The following is a 23,444-nucleotide window of genomic DNA, read 5'->3' on the forward strand; positions in this document are numbered from 1 at the left end:
CCAGAGAGGGCAGAGGGCCCAAAAACAGTGCACCAGGGAAATGTTGCAAGTTCCTGGAGCCATTGGTGGGCAGGGTAAGCAAGGCCTATGAGGCCAGTCAAAGCTAAAGATAGATGCGCCAAAAAAAAAAAAAAAAAGAAAAAAGAAAAAGCAGCTTTAGAGAGATAAGACAGAAACGGTGGTTTCCAGAGGGGATATTGACTGCAAACTATATTTGGTTTTCACCTCAGCTAAGTGTGGGGCCTCTTCTCTAAAAACAGTGCAAATACCATACCACTTTTCCTGCCTTGGCTAATTCTTCTATTTTTCCAGTAAAGTGAAACATCCACAGATTGCTAGATGTGGCCACAACAGGCGGATGGTAAGTAAAGAAGTACAGAAATAATATGTGTGTCTTACAGCACAACAGGCCTCCACCTAGCCAAGTCTCAAACTTGTACAAAAGAACCCTGGAAAACGGGACCCCTGCTGCCAGTACAGCTGGGGAAGGTCTTATTGGGGAGCAGCGCACCTGCTAAGAGCAAACGCCCACTGGACAGTATAAAGGAAATACCACATGAAAGCCTGGAGAATGAACAAAAGCAAGCAGATTTAGGAAAGGACTTGATACTAGGAGTGGAGAACAGCTTTTTCACGACTCTTAGCTTTCTTTCAAGAAGGCCATCACTCAGGGCCACAAGGTAGGGAGGGGCCCAGAACTCTGGTGGAAAACCAGTCTTTCTGGCTTCAAGATCCAGAGGACAGAGTTCAGGGCAAGCACAGCCACAGCAAAATGAAGGGAGAGTCCTGGAACGGAGGGAGCCAGACAGAGGCGCCTCAGAGTCTGAATATAATCTCTGCCCCAATTTCTGGCAGACTACAGCTAAGGATAAAATAATTGAACTGAGACCTCAGCTGCCACCAAGACATAGCGTTTGCAGTTTGAGTCCAACCCAAGTAACTACCTGATGAAACAAACAAACAATGGATATGTCTGCGTCAGATGTAGTGAAGAGATGGGTTGAGGGGAAGGTGTGGGGGGGGGGGGCGGGGTGCTGAAAATGTAGATTCCCAGGTCCTGCCCACAAATCTACAGAACCAGACTTTCTTGGGTGTAATGCCTCAGCTCTGCGTTTGTAACAAGCAGCCTTGATGACTCAGACACACAAATTTGATCCTCGTTGCTCTGAGTGCAGTATCTCTTTGGCTGCCAAGGAGGATGCGTCAGCTGCTCACATCTCCCGTGCCTGGCCGCATGAAGCTGAGAGGTCATTCAGAAGCGAAGAGGAGATGCTTCACCCTTAAGATCATCACTGAAAACTTTGCTATTGAAGAGGGCCACATAGAGACCGGACAGCTGTCCATCAGTGGTCTCCTGCAGGTAGCTCCAGGCCTCCCTCCTCCACCATCTTTGACCCTCTAGGTCCCCTAACTCTGATGCCCCACCCACTGCACAGAGAGAAGCTTTTTCAAGTCTTGAAGTGATACGTGTTCAAGATTTGCTGGGGTTTTCACAGATCAGCAGACAGATAGCAAGCTGCTTGGCACGGGAAGGTGAAATACCAGTCATTTGTGTCTGGCATCCTGGTCCTCACGTTTTGCTACTTCCATTGCTGTACATTCCAATTATAAAAAATTCATAGATAAAACTAAGCAGCACGTCATAATGAACATGATGAACATAGCAGTCATGTTTATGAGGCACTTATTCTCTACCTTGGTCATTGTGACTAACACATCTGATCTCACCAAGGAGAAAATAGGCCTGGTCATTTAGCTCTCCATACCTGTCTCCATGACAAGTGTCTAGTGTCATAAGATGTGGTAAACCTGACTTGGAACTCTCAGCCTTCACATCTGTCAGCCAAGTGACCCAAGGCATGAGTTATTCTAAATTTTCAATTAATGGGCACGTCACAGAAATCTTTTAAGCCTTAAGTGAACATATAGAATTTTTTAAAAAGATTTTATTCATTTATTTGAGAGAGAGTGAGTAGGGGGGAGAGGCAGAAAGAGAGGGAGAAGCAGACTCTCTGCTGAGCAGGGAGCCCAAGGTAGGATTCAGTCCCAGAACTCTGGGGTCATGACCTGAGCCCAAGGCAGATGCTTAACCCACTGAGCCACCCAGGCGCCCCCAGAATTTTTTTTTTGGATTAAAATATATAGTGTAATAACATTCCTTACCCATTCATTTAAAAAAACACTCGCTTAGAATGTTTTTCAATTTTAAATCTGGGAGCTGATCTCATTAAGTGATCCTAAAGCCAGGCTATAGCCAGAAAATAGACAAATACATTTTAATCACTTCTAATTCAACATTAAAATAGCAGGAGATATGGTGGTACATACGAGATGGGGAGAGAGAAAAAAATGTGGAGCATAATACAGAGATACAGAGATACTCTAATTCAGGTGCCCCTTGCAACAAGTTTAAGCAAAATTAAACAAATGAAGAGGGCAGTTTCATGTTGAGACTGTGTTTCTATTTTAGAACAGAGACAGACCAATTATGACTTTATAGCTTAATTTTTGATAATTAAATTACTGAGGCTTATAGCCTTCCAAACTCTGAACACCTGTCCCTCTGCCTCCATTCTGGGGGATAATACCACAACTGGTGTATAAGGCCCTGTTAGTTATTTTCTTACCTATTTGGTATTAACTAATATTAACTAATATTTGGTATTAACTATTATTAACTAAGGTTTTTTTCTATTTATATATTTTTACCAAAACATAACGAATGCACAAGGATCTAAAATTACGAGAACATACAAAACACACTTGTCCTTCTTCAAAGCTTACCACTGCCAACCAACTTGGGTACATATTTATCCTCCCCAAACTGTCCATTTATATGAGCAGGAAAGTACATCTTTACATGATTTCAGAGCCACATATTATTCTATATGTATTTATTCATGTGTGCATATGTTTATTTATGTGTGTAACATTATATACACACTATTCTTAAATCTTTGTTTTTATTACTTTGAAAATTTTCCATACTGTCATTGATAGACCTATCTATGGATGTACCTATGTTTTTCGGCTTCATTATTATTGGCATATAAATAAATTTCAGGTATACAATGTGAAGATTTGATACCTATATATTGAGATTTACCTCATTTTTAAGGCTATATAATATACTGATATATGGATATACTGGAATTTAATCAAATATTGGGCCCCAGACATTTCTTTTTAAAATTTTATTTATGTATTTGAGAGAAAACAAGAGACAACGAGCAGGGGGAGGGGCACAGGGAGAGGAAGAAGCAGACTCCTTGCTGAGCAGGGAGCCAAATTTGGGGCTTGATCCCAGAACCCCAAGATGAAGACCTGAGCTGAAGGCAGACACTTAACCCTCAGGTGCCCTGAGCTCCAGACTTTTAATATTACAATGTTGCAATGAAAATCTTGTATTTATCTTTGCACATTGGTGCTGGTGTATTTGTAAGATTGAACACTGCAAACAAACTGCTGTGTCAGGTAGCATTTATAATTTTGCCATTATAAATTACTTGTCGAGGGGTAATGCTATTTACAGTCCTACCAATAGTATCTAAGAGTTCCTACTTGCTCTTAGCTTTGCTAATATATCACCCCAACCATTCTCTCCTGTGGCACCATCTTCCCCCACTCTCTGCTGGGTTATTCATCAGGATCCCCCTCTAGCTATTACCCACTTGTCCGCTCTTTCTTTTAAAAAAAAAAAAAAAAAGTTGTCTCTACTGGTAGTCCCCAATCTTTTCCCTTTCTCTTCCATCCTTAAATTCCTATTATATAAATGCTTAAGCATGCATAGTAAAACAGAATAATAAACCCCTACATAAGCCCCTATGTTTCTGTCCCTTAGCTTCAACATAACAACATTCTGCTCATTTTATTTCCTGCCCCTTTTTTTCCTAGAATATTTTTAGGTAAATCCCAGTCATAATTTCAACTACAAATACTTTAGTGTGTATCTCTAGTGGATAAGGGCTTTTTTTTTTTTAATTTTTATTTATTTATGATAGTCACACACACACACAGAGAGAGAGAGAGAGGCAGAGACACAGGCAGAGGGAGAAGCAGGCTCCATGCACCGGGAGCCCGACGTGGGATTTGATCCCGGGTCTCCAGGATCGCGCCCTGGGCCAAAGGCAGGCGCTAAACCGCTGCGCTACCCAGGGATCCTCGGATAAGGGCTTTTAAAAAACAACAAACGTAATTACTATGCCATTATTTCACCCAACAAAATTAGTAGTTCTTTAATATCTGCTATCAAATCCATCTTAAACTTTTGTCTCAAAAAAAGTCTAAAATGTTTTTTTGTTCAATTAGGATTCAAACAAGTTCTTTAAGCTTCCCTCAGTCTTTAAGTCTCACCATCCATTTACACCTTCAACTTGTTGAATAAACTGGGTTATTTGTCCCATGGAATTTCCTACATTCTGGATTTGGTGTGCTGTTTAACATATTCAATACTGTGTTTACAAACTGATCATAGATGTGGAAGCTTGATTTACATTCAGGTTCAATTTTGTGTTAGCCAATAATTCATTGTGGCTGGTGTTGGGTCCTTGCTATTGAAACACATTGGAGGCATTAACCTCTGGCTGTTCCTTTTTTAGTAACGCTAAGATTGATCACTAAGTTTGCAGGTTATCAACATGAGCCACTCAACAAAATGTTTTCCATCAACTTTTCATCTAACACTGTTAGCAACCAAGATCCATTATTTCACTAGAAGTGACAAATGGTGCTTTCTTAATCCTATCATTTCTCTGGCATTTAGCTATGATTCTCAAGTGAAGAACTTTCCTTTATCCAGTTAACCTGATATACAAAAGAGGTCAAGAAGTCTCATTTCTCCGGTTAGCAATTTTAAAAATAATGGGTTGGTACCCTAGGAACCTCCAAAGGTGATCTATTGTTTTTAACTATCATTATGATCTCATGGATTTTTATATATTTCGTATGTCAATCCACTGTCCTTTCATATGCTCAAATTGCTCCATCTTTGGCCAACAGGAGCCTTTAAGTTGGCTCCTGGGTCCTTCTGACATGACCTTACTCTGATTGGTTCCTTGCTTTCAAGCACAAGATGGTCCAGCCTCATCTTATCCTTTCCCTGCCCCTTTAGTGAGACAATCTTGGTGCCAGGCTGGGCCTCACCACTGGGCTGTGACTGCTTCAAGAACTTTCAGGGGACAAAACTATGTAATATGTGTTTTTCAGAAAAAGAAAAATTAATCATAGCATGTTACTGGTATTTCCAATTGAAATATACAATCAGTTTTTACTTGAGTCTTGTATTTCTTTTGTGCTGAGAATCTTGGTTTGTAATCCATTTACATAATAAATATATGTGTTTTATCATCAACACAGTTTCAAACTGATGATGCCAATCTCATTGTTAAAAACAAAAATACTGAATGCAGTTTAAGATTTCTGTGTGATTTTTTGGTCTGTTGGATATATTTCCTTAGGGAAGTGCAGACAAAATGTGGGTTTTAAAGTCACTTGAAGAAATTCTATATGTGGTTTTACCTCCAGCTTTATACAGTTAACTTTGTCTTAGTTTTAAGAATTGCTTTTCTTTTTTTTATTAGAAAACATTGAAGGATCCCAAAGTAAAAAGTATAAAACAAGATACAGATTCAGTTGCCATCCCTGTCCAGCTCCCTAAAACTACCACAAAGGGAACTGATTTATTAGTTATTGGTTTAACACACTCTCCGCTGCATTAAATTTCATTTGTCATCTCCTTTCCTGCACAATAAGTAGCATACCACAGATCCCATTCTTCACTTCCTCTACTCCAGAGGTAACTCTAGAATGGTCTACAGAAAGAATCCTCATTTCCTTTCCCTACTATGTATTCCATTTTACGGATGTGCCATTGGTTCTTCCATCAATGCCCTCAGTGGAGAATTAGAAGGCCTCCAATCTTTAGTGGCTATCATGTTATAATGAAGATCTTTGTGCATACACCATTTCAGATTTTTGCCAGGGTGTCTCAGATAGATTCTTAGAAGTGAGACTGCCCAGATAAGGAACAAATTCATACTTAATTTTGCTATTTATTAACAAATTCCATTCATAGGAATTTATAATTTTCAGAGTGGATTCCCCACTATCTCAGCAACAGCAGTGTATTGTGTAACTTGGATTGTCCCCCACCTGACCAGGTAAGAAATGGTATCTTAGTAGTTGAAATTTGCCCTTCTCTTAGTAAGCATACCTTCCTATGTTTAAGGGCTATTTGCATTCTATTTTCCAGAAACTGTTTCTTCATATCTTTTTGCCTATTCTTCTTAAAGTTTTAAAATTTCTCATATATTAGAGCTATGTGGACCCTCGGTAACAAACAGTGCAAATATTTTTGCCAGTTTACCTTATAACTTTTTGTTTTGCCATCCAAAACTCTTACCTTCAGTTAAAGATGCAAACTTTTGGGCAGCCCAGGTGGCTCAACGGTTTAATGCTGCCTTCAGCCAAGGGCCTGATCCTGGGGACCCAGGATTAAGTCCCATGTCAGGCTCCCTGCATGGAGCCTACTTCTCCCTCTGCCTGTATCTCTGTCTCTCTCTCATGAATAAATAAATAAAAATTTTTTTAAAAAGATGCAAACTTTTCCATTATTGCTTCTGGATTTTCAGTTACAGGAAAGTTTTCCCTCCTCTCAGATTATTATATTCCCTCCTCTCAGATTCCCTCCTTCATACACATCTTCTTGTAGTTTATTTAGGCTTCATTTTCACAGCTGGGTCTCTGATCTATTCAGATTTTATTTTTGTGCAGTATGAGAAATGGATTGAACTTCGTTTTCTTCCACATAATTACGCCCTTTATATATATGTAATATATATGTAATTATATACATATATAATACATATGCATATACACATATATAACATATCTACATAAACAGAGACACTTCAAAAGTGTTTTCTAAATAATATTCTGAAACCAACTCTAGGCAAACTTTCTCTTGAAAATTAGTTTTAGAAGGAAATAGACATCACACTAAGGGTACATGAACACAGGAACCACCACATATGGAGGTCGGCATACTGCAGAGTAGCCTTCCCACCCAATGCCAACACGTGTCACTATACCCACACTGGATCCACGGTCTTATGAGTAACTAGTATAAACAGACGAGGCCATACCAAAAACTCAAGAAAATATACAGCAGCTGACTTGTTGCAACTATCAAAATAAAATTTATTCTGCAAAATAAAGTTAAAAGTACATTGTGCATAATTTAGCAAAGATCAATACTGTAATAGATTTTTAAGAAAACATTAAGCACCTACTTATTTTTAGGAATTTGAGGATTCTGACCTTCTCTGCTCGCTCAATGTTCACAAAATTACATATTCTATAACCCAAGGGAGAATTTAACTTCTAAAAAGAATTACGACAATATATCTCAAATAAAGCAAAATCAGTTGGTAGGAAAATCAGTTCCACTTGACATTTGGGTACAACTTTTTCCCGAATCACTTGACACATCTGTGGCCAGGAACTCTATTTACTAAGCTGGGACCAAGTTTCCTTCGAAGAAACCTTGCTGTGCAAGTAAAAACTGTCATTTACCCAAGTAAGAGTCAGAGTGTGTCAAAAATACAAAAATATTACCCAAATTATTTGTACACCACTTAAAGGTTTGGAGCTAGCACTCTAAGATACTAACTGAAAAGTACAGGCTACTTTTGTTCTTAGGTTGAGAGATCTGACAACATGTCTTCGCTCTCATGCTACCTTCTGCAGTTACCTAGCTAAAGTGCCAACTGAGACAAACTGTTCACTGGAAAGCTATCTCTTGCGCTTCACTCTATCTATCTATTCCTTTGTAGGGAAGACAATGTTGAAAACTGAACAGTTGCTCTTTCTGGCAGTTAATCCACAGTGATTCAATCTTATATTTCCTAACTAGATTTCTTAATTAACCATCTAAAAAACACAATAGTCAAAAACATTAAATCATTATTTGCTCTAGTTCACTGTTTTTATTTACATAACCACCTTTCTCCTAGACAAGCAATGTTAGCAAAACATGAAGCAAAGAAGCCTGGTTAATGACAGTCCTATTCAATTTTCTTTTTCGGAGGGTCTTCTCAGCAGCCAGTTACCACATGGCAACTTTCACAGTTTCAAAGTTTTTCCCCATTTTAAAACAGCAAGAAAGTGTTACACGTGATGGTAGTTATTGTCAAACAGTTCAATCAATCTTATATAGCTCTTATAATACATAGCTTCAAGTATGTATATTATTTAATCAACACAAACCTCAAACACAAAAACAAAACCCAATAACCAAGTGCTATCTCATTTCTGGTGCCATGAGATGCAATAGCACCACCTATTTTTATATTTTAGTGGTTAAAAATGGAATCCAGTTTTAGCACCCATCTACAGGAGTTAGAGGTTAATGACAATATATGATCGGCTTACTGGAAGATAGCAGTCTTAATATCCCCTCAGAAGGCAATTTGTTCCTTATGCTGCATCCTGGCTCATGAAAAGAATCTTATTAATGGGGGAAGAAAGGACTAACTTTTAGTTAAGGCTTTTAGGTACTTAAATCACTTAAATACTAATGTCATGTTTCCCTGAAAGTATAGAATTATTTCACATATAAAAGATCTCAAGGAGTTCTGTTGCTGCAGATACATCAGGATGGACCACATTTAAAATGTTGAGCATGGCTTTGTAGCCTTAGACAACAGAGGAAAATCAGAAAAATTAATGCTAGTGATCAATTCCCATCTTTTTAGCCAAAATGCTGTCTCCTCACTCCATTTCAAAAATGAAGTGAAAGATTCTAAACAAGTGATAGCTTTTTACATAAAAACACATGAAACTGTGATTAACTATATCAGTTATTAGACAAGGTAAATACAAGCAAAGAAAATAAAGTGCACCTTTACAGTATATAAAATTATAGACCCAGTAATCATTTTTTAAAATTGGCAATATAGAATGAAATATAAAAAGTACCTGACATAGCAAAGATAGATAGAAATAAAAAAAATTTCTGTTGAAAAATTACAATTTTTCAGTATAGCAGAGGGACAAATAACCTTTTATTAAAGCTAATTAGATTCAGAGACTCTTGAATATTTCAATTTTGTGTAGGAGAAAGGAAAGCCATTCTTCTAGAAGGCACTAACTGGATTAAATGTGCAAGCAGGAACTTCATAAAGAAAATATGTGCGAAGTACAGTAAAGAAGCCTGCCTGGTTCTTTTGTGGTATTCCTCACTCTGCACGGTAGAATGCACAGTATTGCTGAGAAACTATGTCAGTCTGCAGGCTCTCTCTCCCACATTCTCTTCAGCGTGCTCAGTCTACAGTGTCACAGATCTCCTTCACTTTCTGGTTGAAGTCTTCTGGTTGATCTGCATACACATAATGCCCTGCCCCAAGAATGGCCTGGGAAGGGAAAAGGAGTTGGAAGGTCAGTGAGCAAAGGCATTTAGTAAAACACAATGATATAAGCAAAAATACTTAGCAATGAAAGTGAGAACAGCTATACAGAAATAAAACATAAAACAATGAACAACACTGATTTGTAGTAACTTTCATGTATATCCATCAAATAAACAATCCAAGAATAAAGAGAAGAATCTATTGGGCCTTGCTAAAATCTTATATGCAAAAAACTATTCTAAACTGACTAGTAATGACAGGGCCAGCAGATCCAATGAACCAAGTGAGAAAACACTGCCTTGTGAGGTGGGAGCTGGTCAGGTGCCACTGGAATGTTCCTCTCCACCTCAGAGATGCCATAGCTCTAGGGACAGGCACGGCCAGTTTAGACATTAAGATGTGTGTGGGGCAAGCCCTGTCCCTCATCACAAGTGACATCAGGTCCTGATGCAGGCTGCTGTTCTAACTCAGATCTGAAAGCACAGGGACTAACTGAAATCTCACTGAAGGCAAACATAACACAGCAGGCTTCACCTACAACTGAAAACCCAAACTAAGCCACACACTTACTATTGTCTTCACGTATGAATGTGGTCGTAAGGACTGGATGCTGGTGCCAGAATTGCCATCTATGCAGGATCGGGCGCCAAAGATCACTGAAACTGGAATGTCAGGGTGCATTTTACCAATTCGCTGGAGCATTGGTCTTTTTGCCCATCCATAAGGAATAGTCATATTTTTGAATGCTGTCTCACCACTTAAGGAAAAGGAAAACAAAACACATACGATTTCTGGGGAAGAATGTGTACTGTACCCCCACCTCCATGAAAACACTTAGACTTAGTTTCTCCCTTCACTTAAGACAAACCTCAGCTTAAACAGAAAATTAATATTTTCTATTAGAAAGTGTAAGAAACAAACCCCACGGAAGATATATGCTTTTAGAAAAACGAGGATGCTTTAAACTCTAGATAATTAAAAGTCACCCTCTTCTAAATCAAACATGCAACCTTATCATTATTAAATTTCCTATGGGGAGAGTTAAAATGTTTTTTTCACTGTAACTTGTTTCAAATGTAGAAGGTAGCTTTTCAACATGTGCATGGCACCAGTTTTTTACCTGTAATAGTAAAAAACCAATACCAAGATAAGAAGAAATGCAGATTAAGTATTCTTTGTGTATTTATATTATTTTCTGCATATAAAGAGATTTCTTTTCTTTTTTTTTTTTACTTATTTATGAGAGAGAGAGAGAGAGAGAGAGAGAGAGAGAGAGAGAGAGAGAGGCAGAGACACAGGTAGAAGGAGAAGCAGGCTCCAGGCAGGGAAGCCCGATGTGGGACTCAATCCCTGGAATCTAAGATCACACTCTGAGCCGAGGTAGACACTCAACCGGTGAGCCACCCAGGCGTCCCATGTTTCATGTTTATAAAAACCTTTTTAGCTAGAGAGAGACTGTGTCTCCTGGAGACACAGCAAAGAATTCAACTGGGAACGTGGCTGTTATGTAGCAACTAACTAATCCAGAGCCATACCTCTCCAGTACGCCCACACATCCAGGAGGCAACATTCCTCTGCCTTCATTATCCTAGGGCCACAGCTACCAGGCAATGAGAAACTATCCCTATATCTTAAGAGCCCACCAAATTATTCAACTACCCAATCTTAAACTGTCGTATGCCCCTGCCTTGCCTTTCCTAAAGAGCCCCCCCCCCCCCCAATAAAAGTTCTGGCCTCAGCTTTCTCTTCACTGCTGTTTTCTGCCACCTGACCAAAATCTGGTGCTTCCTTGTTACCCTTTCCTGGCATTCAGTGACCCCCCTCTCTAGGACCTGTGAGTATAATAAACTTTGCTTTCTTGAGCCTCTGTGTTTTCTCTTGTGGCCACACGTGACTGATTATCACATAAAAGAACACAAAACACTTTGCAAACTGCCAGGATAGATCCACTCTGCTGTTACTTCTGTTTCCTTGCAATATTAGGAATAACTCAGAATTGTCTGCTATGAAGAATTAAGTTCAATCACAAGAAAGACAATAAACTACCACTACATAGGCACATGTAATCCTGAAATGGAAGTAAAGAATAAGCACAGAGACCAAGCAAGAAAACAGATGATGTACCTGGGACTGACCACTAAATACTGTTGGAACAAGTCAGTAGAGCATGAAGCCCTAGTACACCAGACCCAGCCTAGTGAGTCATAAAACGTCAAATGTCTTCAGGACCGCAACCTTTCCAGCCTCCTTCACTCCAGAAAATCTCTACTGTATAGTATTGAAAAGACTAAGACTTTGGCTCCATCCTGATAGCTGCCACAGCCTCGACCCTTTAATAAAGCAGGTGTGCGTGTTCTCTGCCAACAGTGAGGGAAGTTGGCTCTGCCCTGAGTCTTTTGGCTTTGTACCCAAGTCTCAAGCCTGGAAAAGCTGAAGTACCACTTCGAGGTCCTGAAGTGTGGCCTACGGTCCACCTACATAGGAATCATCTGAAGCATTTATAAAGATGCAGCCCAGAACCACTGAGTTAGTCTTAGGAACAGGGCTCAGGAATCACATTTTGGATAAGCTCCCCCAGTAATTCTGGTACACCATGAAGCATGAGAAGCAGAGCTCTCTGCTTACTACCTGCTAGACCCTCTCCCTGGCAACTCCAGGGTCTTATCTTCCAGGCTCCTTCCAGCTCCCTACTATCTTCAGGCTTTCTCCACTGGTACCTTATATCTAATGTTCATAAGTCATATATTTTAAAAAACAGGAAACACCTTTGTTTGGCCCTCTTGCTCCCTGTGGCTTCTGGGCTCACATGCTCTTGCTCTTCCTCCTTCTTTCTCCCCTTTTCTAATCACTGTCAAAACACCTGTAAAGTCCCCCTCCCCCATCTTCCAGGCCTCACTCACTCTTCACTCACTGCAGCAGTGCTTCTCATGCTGATCCAGGGTCACTAAAACAGGCTCAGCAAAAGAGGGGTGTAGTCATCATGTGAACTGGAACCATGCTGAATGGCATCTCCCAGACACTTGGGAGACTAAATACCCTTTTGGCATATAGCAAAAGTTTCTAAGAAGATCCACAGTACAGAAAACCATTAACTTTTATTTAATTCAGCAGCCCCCCCCCCTTTTTTTTTGTAGAACATGCATACTCGGTGTGGAAATGCTGTTTTATTTGAAATTCTTCTTCATCTCTCAACTTTAACCACCTCTCAGAGGTCCAGGACCAAAGCTTCCTCAACTTATCCATAAGCAATTCTGAGGAAGACAGGACCTCTCCTGCTTCTCAGTCTTTCATTAGCATCCAGTTTGTAACATGTAAAACAATTGTTTTACGTAGTAGGCACTCCATGAATACATGTGTAAATTAAGAAGTACTAGTCAGTTAACTACTAATAAAAATCTCCTAGAGTATTCCCATACACACAAAAGTGTAAAACACTAACAGGGTAAATTCAGAATCCTAATCCTTACCTTGGAGTCTGCACATTACAGTGGTAGATGTATTCTGTCACGGTGTCATCTTCAAACATTGAAGAATACTTGCGTTTGAAATCAGGCCTTAAACGCTGCACTAGACTTAAGCCTACATAACAGAAAACAAATGTTTTAAGTTATAGTTTACTGACAGACTAACAGAAAGGTTTTGTGTTTCTTATAGAATGAGTAAAATTACGTGTATTTAAGTATATATTTTAGGTAGAAACGAGCACAGATCCTAGAAGCTGCTCTCCTCAAGTTCCCTAAGAATTAAAATAAGAGGTAAAGAGTATTGTATATTGCCTTATAGATGCACTTCAGGAGCCCAAAACATACAAGTTAATTTTCTAAGACTTGTCTTTGTAGGCAAATAAATTCTATTAAATATGGCAGGTGAACAGAGCAGTTTGAGTTACCTTAACTTGTATTCCTCCCACAAATTTTAACACATTAGTATTTAAATGAAGTAAACTGGAATACACAAGTCTTTCTGTGGAAAAATAAATCCAGGGTTTCTGCGTAGGATGTTGTCAATCCTCGTGGCTAAGGCCATGCACTTGTGAGGTGAGAGGTAGGGCATCCTTTGTCCAGAGGAAAAAGGATGAAGAGTAGAAGCCTCCATCTGGTCACTATTTTCCCTCTTGGGGCTCCAGGGGCTAGCCAGTTTCCCTTTCTGTTATCACTGCCCATTACTCTAACAAGATCTAACTTCTTTATTGGTCTTCCTTCCTACCTCTGAAGGAACTGTACAGCTCCATGGAGAATGCTTATGATGCTGATATTCTAGATCATGTCCAACCCCATCCATGTACAAGCAATAGTGGGAGACAGAGGGTATGGCATGAGAGGGCCCCTCCCAGGTACCCTCCCTCCCCAACCACTGTCCCCTAGTTTCTTTTCATACTGTAACTCTTTCCTTAATTATTCCCTGTATAACTGTAATCATGCACAATCAAGACTGTACAGACTGAATGAAGTTCTTAACTAGCCCATCAAAGGAGGACCAGGCACCTAAGAGGAGTGGCTCTACCCAGGAGGGGTGAGGAAGATAGGCTGTCAGAGCACTGAGGGAGTATGGTGTAGTCACCAACCCAATCCCTGTGTAGTCCAAGGCTCTCCCTATCCCAAACAGAGGCATGAGAGCAAAGAGGGGCCGGGCCTGGGTAGAGGGTAGGTAGCAGAATCTACTATCCCCTCCGCAGCAGTTATTCCAACTCCCTCCCTACCCCCATGCCTCTCTTCTCATCTAACAGAACCTGACTCTTACCTATCAGTTAGGCAGCAACATGCCCAGGAAAGTGGGCCCCTCACTCCAGCTCCTGGCAACAAGTGATAATTGATCGGCTACACAAATGTATTCTTCTTTGCTAGTGGAAGAACTAGGGGTGCACAGAGACATAAGGAGGCCTGCTGGGGCCTTCCAAGGAAGGCTGTCTTCCCTGATAAAGCATTATGCAGAGAAGACCATTTTCTATTCTCTCCTTTCTTCTTCTTTTTTTTTTTTTAAATTCTTTTTTTTTTTTAATTTTTATTTATTTATGATAGGCACACAGTGAGAGAGAGAGAGAGGCAGAGACACAGGCAGAGGGAGAAGCAGGCTCCATGCACCGGGAGCCCGACGTGGGATTCGATCCCGGGTCTCCAGGATCGCGCCCTGGGCCAAAGGCAGGCGCCAAACCACTGCGCCACCCAGGGATCCCCTCTCTCCTTTCTTCTTGCTCAGAGTGCTGCTCTGTGGAATGGAGGCTTTTTGCCATAGCAGCCATCAACCACCAAGAGGAAAAAGATCAAGAGAGTCACAGTTGCAGACACAAACCTCAACATCAATGAGCCAGCTACTAGAACAAATGTTAAAACCACCTGCCTCTAGCCTTCTTGTTAAGGAAATAATGAAAGGTCCTATGGTTTAAACCACTTAGGTATTCAGCTACTTGCAGCTAAAAGCATTCCTCACTGATACAAAATTATAGGAGGGAAAGTGGAGGTCCAAACCATCACCACTGGTGACAATGAGGGAAGGAAATTCCCCTGGCTTTGGGTGAAGACAGAGGAGCTGAGAATCAAATAAAATTACATCAGAGACTAAACACTGGTAAAATATGACCAGAAACACTAATCAGGAGTCCCTAAAATGTCTGTGGAAAAGGACGATTTTATGTTCTTAACATTCTAACATTATGGGGCAAGAAAGAAATCTGAGGACCTGAGCATATGTACATGTTATCCCCATGGGCAATCAAGTCAGGCTTTGTGATCTGCCAGCAGCGTATCATCAACTAGCCAAAGGTTCTCTAATGTCCCCAACAAGTCAACATGCTGCACTTCTCCCCATACCCTGGGCTGACTAACCCCAACGGCAGCATTTCCCACCTTCTCAGTTTTGCTAATTCCAATATTTGCCATATAAAGATTCCTCTTTGAGATTATCCTGGTTTCATTATTTTGATGCATGGACTGTTACTTTTTAGAGGAGGAAAAAAAGGAACTTAGTAATTAAGAGGAGGAGGAGAGAAAGATTCAGTTTGTTTTTTAAGACTCTAACAATGGCCATCAGTAAATACTCCCCTACTACCAATCTAAACATTTTGCTTTCCTAGGATACAGATATAAGCACTCACCAAAGGGTCCTGCAATCCTGAGGCCAGCTAAAGGGTTAAAGGGAGTCAGTGCTGCTCCCAAGGCTCTGATCCACACTGGGATTGGTCTGTCTTGATCAGCAAGGTCTGGTCGCTCAGGAAAACCCCAAGGCTCCACTAAAATGAGATGATTAACCCTGTTGAAGGAAGAACAGATATAATTTCATTTGGCAAACTCACCCTAGGACTCTAAAGAATTAACACAATTTATGAAGCAAAGGCAGCATAAACCACCTTCAAAAACCTTCACATTAAAGAGAAGACTAATGGCTGACCAATTACATCACATTCTTTTTTTCATCATATTCTTATTACATGTAAACTTGCAGATTTGGTAGGATCTGAGAGGTGTATGGTAGGAAGAGAGCATCCTTTTTCATATATGTAGATGTGGATAATAAAGGGTGTGTGGAAGGGCACATAACCATGTGGCTACTCTTGAGGAATGGTATTTGTTGTTGTTGAAGCTATACTCCAATGAGAATACAGATCACTGTCCACTCAGAAAAGTCCAATGGTTGCATATAGCACAAGGCTGACACTGCAGAAATCACTGAAGATTAATATTACACTTATAAAATAGCTTTGGACACCAACAACAGTTACCCCTGTGAATCAATCATTCTAAAAATGTAAGAGGCATTAGCACTTTAGATGGATTCAAAAGGACTTTTAAATGAACTTTCCACAAACACAGAGATAATGTAATAATATGGGCTGAAATTTCCCCTAGTTTGGGATTCTAGATTGGTGAACAGGAGCGTATCTACCCTACACACAATATCATGATATACTGACATTAGACTCTGTTCCTAACCCTTTCCTAATTTTCTTCTTTACTGACCACAGAGACAGAAAATTTCCAAATCTTATATAAAATTGTTTTTGTATCACTAATAGTTTTTATTTTTCCATCTTATGAAAACCTCTTCCTGATGACGGAAAACCAAAGCTATCAACAATACTTCCATGTGCCTGCATCATGATATTATGTCATACAGATCCTAAATAAGGCATAAAGGTCCTCATGATACAAATGATACTCAACTATAACCAAAAAGGCCAACAAATGCCACCAAAACCTTCTCAAGGATGAACTGACAATGAATGATTCTAAGGTCCCTTTCCTAAGTCATAACTGAAACCAGAACATGAACACAGATAGCTATTATTCCCAATATAAAATGTTTTATTATTTTTGCCACCACAGATAAGGATGAATTATTAATGAGGCCTTTGCTTTTGACTGCATTTTCTCAAAGAGAAAGCCTTAGAGCACAGACCCAGAGCTCCAAGGGCTCTTGGAGAATACTCAGTCCAGCTTTTCACTTCAAAGATGAGAAGGAAGCTGAGACACACCATGTGGCCTGCTTTAGGACATGTAGAAGTAGGGCTCAAATCTGTTCCCTGACTCCAGCATAATAACCAATGCCAACAAGCCATTGGGTACACAGATCTATCTCCTAAGAACAGGCCAAGCAACACAAGATAACATCTCAGTAAAGGTAAAACTTAACTTTTATTAACTCTAGGCCAGTCCTAACCCTATACTCTAGATTTCAGAACATCGATGAAATGTGGAGAATGTAACTACCAATTTGGGTGGAGATACGTGTTAAGTGAGATTTCCATATCCTTAAGAGTGCCTTCACTGCTTAAAAGTTTTAGGAGACTATTTTCTCCTAAAATATGGGAAGAGTGATGGAAAGGAATTTGTTTTATTCTTTAATGGCACAGGCCAACTGATACTGATTTCCTCCTAAATTCCTCTTATTACAGTCCACAGTAAGATTTGAGGGAGAGGAAAAGAGGGGAGGGAAAGGCATGTCAGAGGTATCAGTGGAATTAATGAAACAGTCACCTAGTTGAAAGCAGCAGAAATTCCCGTTGGAAATAGCTAGTATTATTCACTATTCACTTAGCTCCTAAAGAGAAAAAAATGAACTCTTTATTAAAAAATACCTTACCCTAAAAGATAATTAAATTTTGTTATGAATTCATTTGGGGATCCTGCCCAGTCTGTTCTATGTTCTTAATGACCTGCTAACCTAAGGGGGTGAGGGGACAAAGGAAAACATGAGAAGGTCAAGTCTCTTCTAGCTAAGTAATTGCTTTGTTTCTGCCTTAGTTTTGGCATGTCTTTAATATGGATCTTCAAACTAGCATCCCTAGATAAAAATACCAGTTAAAAAAAATTTTTTTTAATGCCAGTTTAACAAACTGTGCAAGGTATATATACTAGAAAAGATTTTTTTTTTTAAAGGGAGTTAACTGACCCAACAATTGTTCTATCTTGTGTCTTCAGCCTAGCATGAAGCTTAGCACATAGTAGATATTCAGTAAACATTTGGAGTATCTTTTTCCATGTTTCCTTTTGGTCTTTGTCTATAAGAATATACAAATTTTATAAACTATAATCATAGGAGCACTTGGGTGGCTCAGTTAAACATCTGACTTCAGCTCAGGTCATGATCTCAGGGTCCTGGGATCTAGCCCTGTGTCAGGCTCCTCATTCAGCGGGGAGTCTGCTTGTCCCTCTACCCCTCCCTTAGCTTGTTCTAATAAAATCTTTTTTTAAAAAAAAAACTATACTATAGAATAACTATACTCATAGAATAAGTCTCATCTTGTTTTTTGATTCTCTAGATGTTGATGATAATTTCCCATGTAACCCTATTTCCATTTTTATCTAAAATTGAGATTAAAAAATGCAATAAGCAATGGCTGCATAGAGGAACTGAATCTGTGTCTGTTCTGGTAAAGAAACAAAATCCCTGATTTTCTGCCAGAGGAAGATGATAACTTCTAGGGTATTTCTTATTCGTTTTTTTCGTGATCTTTTCATCCAGGTCTCATGTTATCATTGTTGCAAATCAGAGTGATTGTGCAGGTGGAAAGAGATTGATGGCTAGGCCTGTTCGGTGAAGGTTAAAACAGTTACTAATGGTGGCCCATCTTAATAGCCCCAAGGAAGCTCTGCTATCCAGTGTCATGGTGGAAAGCCTTTAACTCTGGATTATTAAGATGTGGGATATGAATTGAAAGTTTAAGACCAGTGAATAAGTAGTACAATATTTGCTGGCAAAACAAGCAAAAATTCTAAATGCATTCATATTCTCAACTCATCTGATAGGAATAGATACTGATTAAGCCATTAATCTTTTTCTTGAAGACGGTAAATGTTCGAATTCTAACTGATATTTTGCTTATTTTGGAGATGTTGGAGATCTTTGTTTTTCAGTCATTTTAAATCATTTTTGAAATATTGTTCAGTGATTATATAACACATAAAAACAACTGGTACTATGAAAATAAACTCAGTTAATGTAAAAGATTCAGTATCAGTAAGCTTATTTAGCTCTGCAGATATGTGTTGTATCTAAACCATTCAAAAGCCGATTTTATCCTGCTGCAATTCAATCTTGAATAATTTCATTATAATTTTGGAAGAATTAATTTTTCCAGAAAAAATAAAATTATTCCTGGTTGTTTATTTTCTTTCAATAAAATATTTAAAAACCTAAAAAAAAAAAAAGTTCAGTCTGGATTTTTCTGGCCCTCCAGATGACAGTAGAACATCACTGTTATTTCTTATATGAATCTTGCATGTCACTACCCATTATTGGGTAGTAAAATCTACTTAAGAGTCAGGGTCAGTCTGTGGTCTTTTTTTTTTTTTTTTTAAGATTTTATTTACTGAGAGAGAGAGAGAGAGGGACCACCCACACAAGAAGAGGGGAGAGGAAAGGCAGAGGGGGAGGGAGAAGCACACTCCTCACCAAGCAGGAAGCTCAAAGTGGGGCTGAGCCAGAACCCTGGGATCATGACCTGAGCTGAAGGCACTTAACTGAATGAGCCACCCAGGTGCCCTTGTGGTCTTTTTAATTGTATAATTTGGAATAGAAAAATATGCAACAGGCATGAGTATCATTCCATGAAACTTTTATTTCAGACACATACATATATAATTCTTACTGAGGAGTTACAATCCAAAAAGTTTGAAAATAATTTTTAAAAATATTTTATTTATTTATTCATGAGAGACACACAGAGAGAAGCAGTGACACAGGTAGAGAGAGAAGCAGGCTCCATGCAGGGAGCCCGATGTGGGACTTGATCCCAGAATTGCAGGATCATGCCCTGAGCCGAAGGCAGACGCTCAACCGCTGAGCCACCTAGGTGTCCCAAAAATAATTTTTTAAAAGCTCTGCAGAATTGTCTGAACTGGAATTATATATCATCTGCATCTCTACATGTAAAAGGCCTCAGAAAATAACTGTTGCTTATTTTTGGTTGTAAGACTTATTCAAAAGATAGACCATCCAGAGCACTTAAGCTGTGGCTTTGAATAATAAATGTCCAGTAAATGTTAGCTACTGATAGTAGCAAAACTAGGAAGACTACTAGAGAAGACTTTTTTCAGGGAGCACAGGAAGACGATGGCTAGAACCATGTGAACAATGAGTAATTTAACTTTTATTCTTCAGGAAAGCAAATCAGTCAGGTTTTGGCTCACAGGTTATTATAGCGTTGCACCAGATGAAGTTCCCAGGTGATCTTCTCACCAACTCTTCTAGTAAAAAGATTATCTCATCTGATAGAAGTTCTTTGGTTTAAATCTAAACTATTACAGTAATCTAGAATTAAGCTTCTAATATTCCATAAAGGACAGCATGACACAATTGTTAGTTCATATCCTGGAGTGAGGAATGGGTCTAGCCAGACAGCACAGGTGAATCATCCTATCAGACATCTTTGTCAAGAATCAAGAGACTGATTCAAACTACAGGAAAAACAAAGAACTGGCAGAGCAGGAATAAGAAAACAGCCCATCAGTTTCCAAACATTTAAAGAGGCATTCTTCTTCAGTTGAGTCATCAGGGTAGGTCTTGAATTTGAAGAGGGTGAGCAGATTACAGCCTAAAGGGCAAAGCAGTGGATAACATCTGCTCCAACAGGCTGGGATAGCTGAGTCTGAACGCTCACTAAGTATATTATATACACCTGACTTTCATGAGCTTTAAGGTCAACCACCAGCCAGAAATAATACAACAGAAGAACAATCAGATCCAGAACCAAAATGCAAAAGGGAATCTACAGGACCCACTTACAGAACAAGGAAAAGGAACAGGAAGAACTCCAGTCAGCGTACAAACAAGGCATTCTCAAAGTGAAGTTCGCCCCAGGTATTTCCCTGTAGGCTCCGAGCCCCTGCGGGGAGAATGTGAATGCAAGAGACCTAAAGAACAACAAACTAAAGATCTCCAACTTCAGGTCAAGTAGAACAGCCTTTCTTCTCAAGACAGGCTGGCAGGAAATGCTCCACCCAGCTCTGTACAGTCAGGAACCAGAGCCAGGCAAGGTTGCAAGGTCAGATGATCTGAAAGTCATTTAGTGCAGAAGTAGAGACCAGTTGCAACCTCTTCTATTGTATTTTTTCTCTCTGCTAAACACTCTCTAGGTTAATACAACTTTTTACAGTCTCTTTTTACTTAGTTTATAACAAGCTGTTTATAATGTCCTGAACAGCAGGGGCCAGAAGGAAAGGAAAATTTTTTTATTTTTTTGGAAAGGAAAATTAACAGCAAAAAGTGAGTGCGCAGACAAAAGGAAAGAGAGGACATGTTTGGCTATTACTGCTGGCTTACTTTACTCTCTCCCCATGCCCACCTTAAGGGGATCAGACACAGCTTGATGAAGGTTTAGTAGAATGGCAGCCCACAACACCTCATTTCACCAGTGGCCCTAGATTGTGACACAGAACATTAATTTACAAGTGAAACCACAATGGCATCTCTAAGTATTATACATCATGGTAAGAGAACAGAGAGAAAGGAAGGTCATTCGGGGGGATGAAACATGGGAATGGGGCTAGGACCCAACTACAAACCAGTTCATAACTTCTCTGCTCACCAGTCACATGGCCTTTCCTGAATAGCCCACATGTCCACCTAGCAATTTCTGTCCCCACCGCCTAGAATGCTCTCCTGCTACTCCCCTTTGGGACTCAACCTCAGCTTACATTGCACTTCTTTAAGGTACCACACTGGGTCAGGTTCTCATCAAGAGTTCTCACAGACCTGCCCACTCCCTTTTACAACCCTTAGCAGCTTCCTGCTCCTTACGTGGCTAAGTTGTGTCTCTTCCCCAGCACACCTTAAGCCTTCTAAATACATAGGCACTCAACATTCTGTAAACACAACCAACCTGCTGGAATATAATGTTAGAGTATTTCAGTCATCACCAATATTTTTTTTAAAGATTTATTTATTCATGATAGACAGAGAGAGAGAGACAGAGAGACAGAGACAGAACACAAGAGGAGGGAGAAGCAGGCTCCATGCCGGGAGCCCGATGTGGGACTCGATCCTGGAACTCCAGGATTGCGCCCTGGGCCAAAGGCAGGTGCTAAACCACTGAGCCACCCAGGGATCCCCCATCACCAATATTTCAATGGAGGAATCATCCAGGTGCTTTTACATAAAGCACCACAACAGCTGAATGCTCAGTTTCCAAAATTGGGAAAATACGTGACCACTGCCACAAAGTAGGCCATGGGACAGCTTCCATGGACAGAAGCACTCTGCTGCTCATAGAGTTGAAGCACTGGACCGACATAATGTACCAAAAATCAGAAAATAAATGGATTGGGTTTTATCTGTTCTCTAGCAAAAGAATGCTTTCTAAACCGGTACATTAAACCAGTAAACTTGGCATTTTCATTCTTCTTCTCAAGCTGTCCTATAAAAATAAACAAGGGAAAGGGGTGCCTGGGTGGCTTAGTCAGTTAAGCCTCTGACTCTTGACTTTGGTTCAGGTCATGATCTCCAGGGCGTGAGATGGAGCCTCATGTCAAGCTCTGCACTCAGCAGGGAGTCTACTTGAGGTTCTCTCTCCTTCTGCCCCTCCCCTTGCTCCCGTGTGCTCTTGCATGCTCTCTCTTAAATAAATAAATCCTAAAACAAAACAAAACAAAAACACACATACAAGGAATAAAAGAATGGGACGGCCCATAAAAGATGAGAATAGACACAGCTTTTTACTGAGACAAGTAAAACATGTTATCTTTGTGTTTTTTTCCTAAATAGAATAGAAATAGAAATAGAATAGAAATAGAATTTAAGGAGAATTACAGAATTAAGGAGAAACTATTTTACTTCAGAAAGAAAAAGGAAAGATTATATTTGTTAAACTTGAGGAGATGAAGAAAAAAGTAATTCTCTATTAGGAGAAAAAAAAAGAGAGACCAGGAAAGATGCACTGTGAATGAGAGAAATTAAATGAATCTAATTTGATCTCTATTAGACCATTTTTTCCCCTCTTCTCATTCCCTTCCCTGCAAAATCTTTCTGAAAAGCTAAGATTTATTTTAATCTCATGACAGCATAATAAAAACAGACAATATAATAAAAATGTGTGAGGGGCAGGAATTATATGGGAAATGTCTGAATCTCTCAATTTTGTTGCAAACCTAAAACTATTCTAAAAAAAAATTAAAATCTTTTTAAAAAGCTGAATCAAGTAAGCTATCTAAGAGACATTTAGAGTAGGTAGCTCCTTTCTCAGTTAAAACTGTTAACTGAGTCATACTGAAAATTTTAAGAATTTGAGTAGAAATCAATTTGAATGTGGCAGTGTCAAACCTGAGTGGTTAGGTGGGAGGAGCTGGGTAAATAAACTTATATAGAGAAGGTGTAGAAGCAAAGAAAGGAAATTATCTGTTTGGCTGTAGCTTAAACTCTAGCTGGCTATGTGATTGATGTTCTTCAGTTTTAATTTCATAACCTTGAGGCACTTATAGGCTTAGATTTTGTTCATGTAGACCACAAGAGCATTAGAACCACCTTACTCTGATGGCTGCCTAGTTTCATTCATTTAACACTGGGCACCCACTATGTGTCAACTAAAGTGGTATGACTGAATTTCAT

The 23,444-nt window shown here is 39.5% G+C and overlaps 1 protein-coding gene across 2 annotated transcripts in view; it reads right to left on the reverse strand.

Moving 5' to 3' along the window:
* Positions 1 to 7,158: 7,158 nt before the first annotated feature.
* ABHD5 (abhydrolase domain containing 5, lysophosphatidic acid acyltransferase) overlaps positions 7,159 to 23,444 on the reverse strand; it is a 33,505-nt gene continuing 17,219 nt past the window's right edge. For both annotated transcript variants that reach the window (XM_055321115.1, XM_055321113.1), the window contains exons 4-7: positions 15,499 to 15,653; positions 12,875 to 12,986; positions 9,978 to 10,164; positions 7,159 to 9,410 (exon numbers count right to left, since the gene is read on the reverse strand). In XM_055321115.1, coding sequence (XP_055177090.1) covers positions 9,321 to 9,410; positions 9,978 to 10,164; positions 12,875 to 12,986; positions 15,499 to 15,653 — 544 coding nt within the window. In that variant the 3' untranslated portion in view covers positions 7,159 to 9,320. The remainder of the gene's footprint in view (positions 9,411 to 9,977; positions 10,165 to 12,874; positions 12,987 to 15,498; positions 15,654 to 23,444) is intronic.

Source organism: Nyctereutes procyonoides, unplaced genomic scaffold (genome assembly GCF_905146905.1).
Source record: "Nyctereutes procyonoides isolate TBG_1078 unplaced genomic scaffold, NYPRO_anot_genome, whole genome shotgun sequence".
Classification (NCBI taxonomy): domain Eukaryota; kingdom Metazoa; phylum Chordata; class Mammalia; order Carnivora; family Canidae; genus Nyctereutes; species Nyctereutes procyonoides.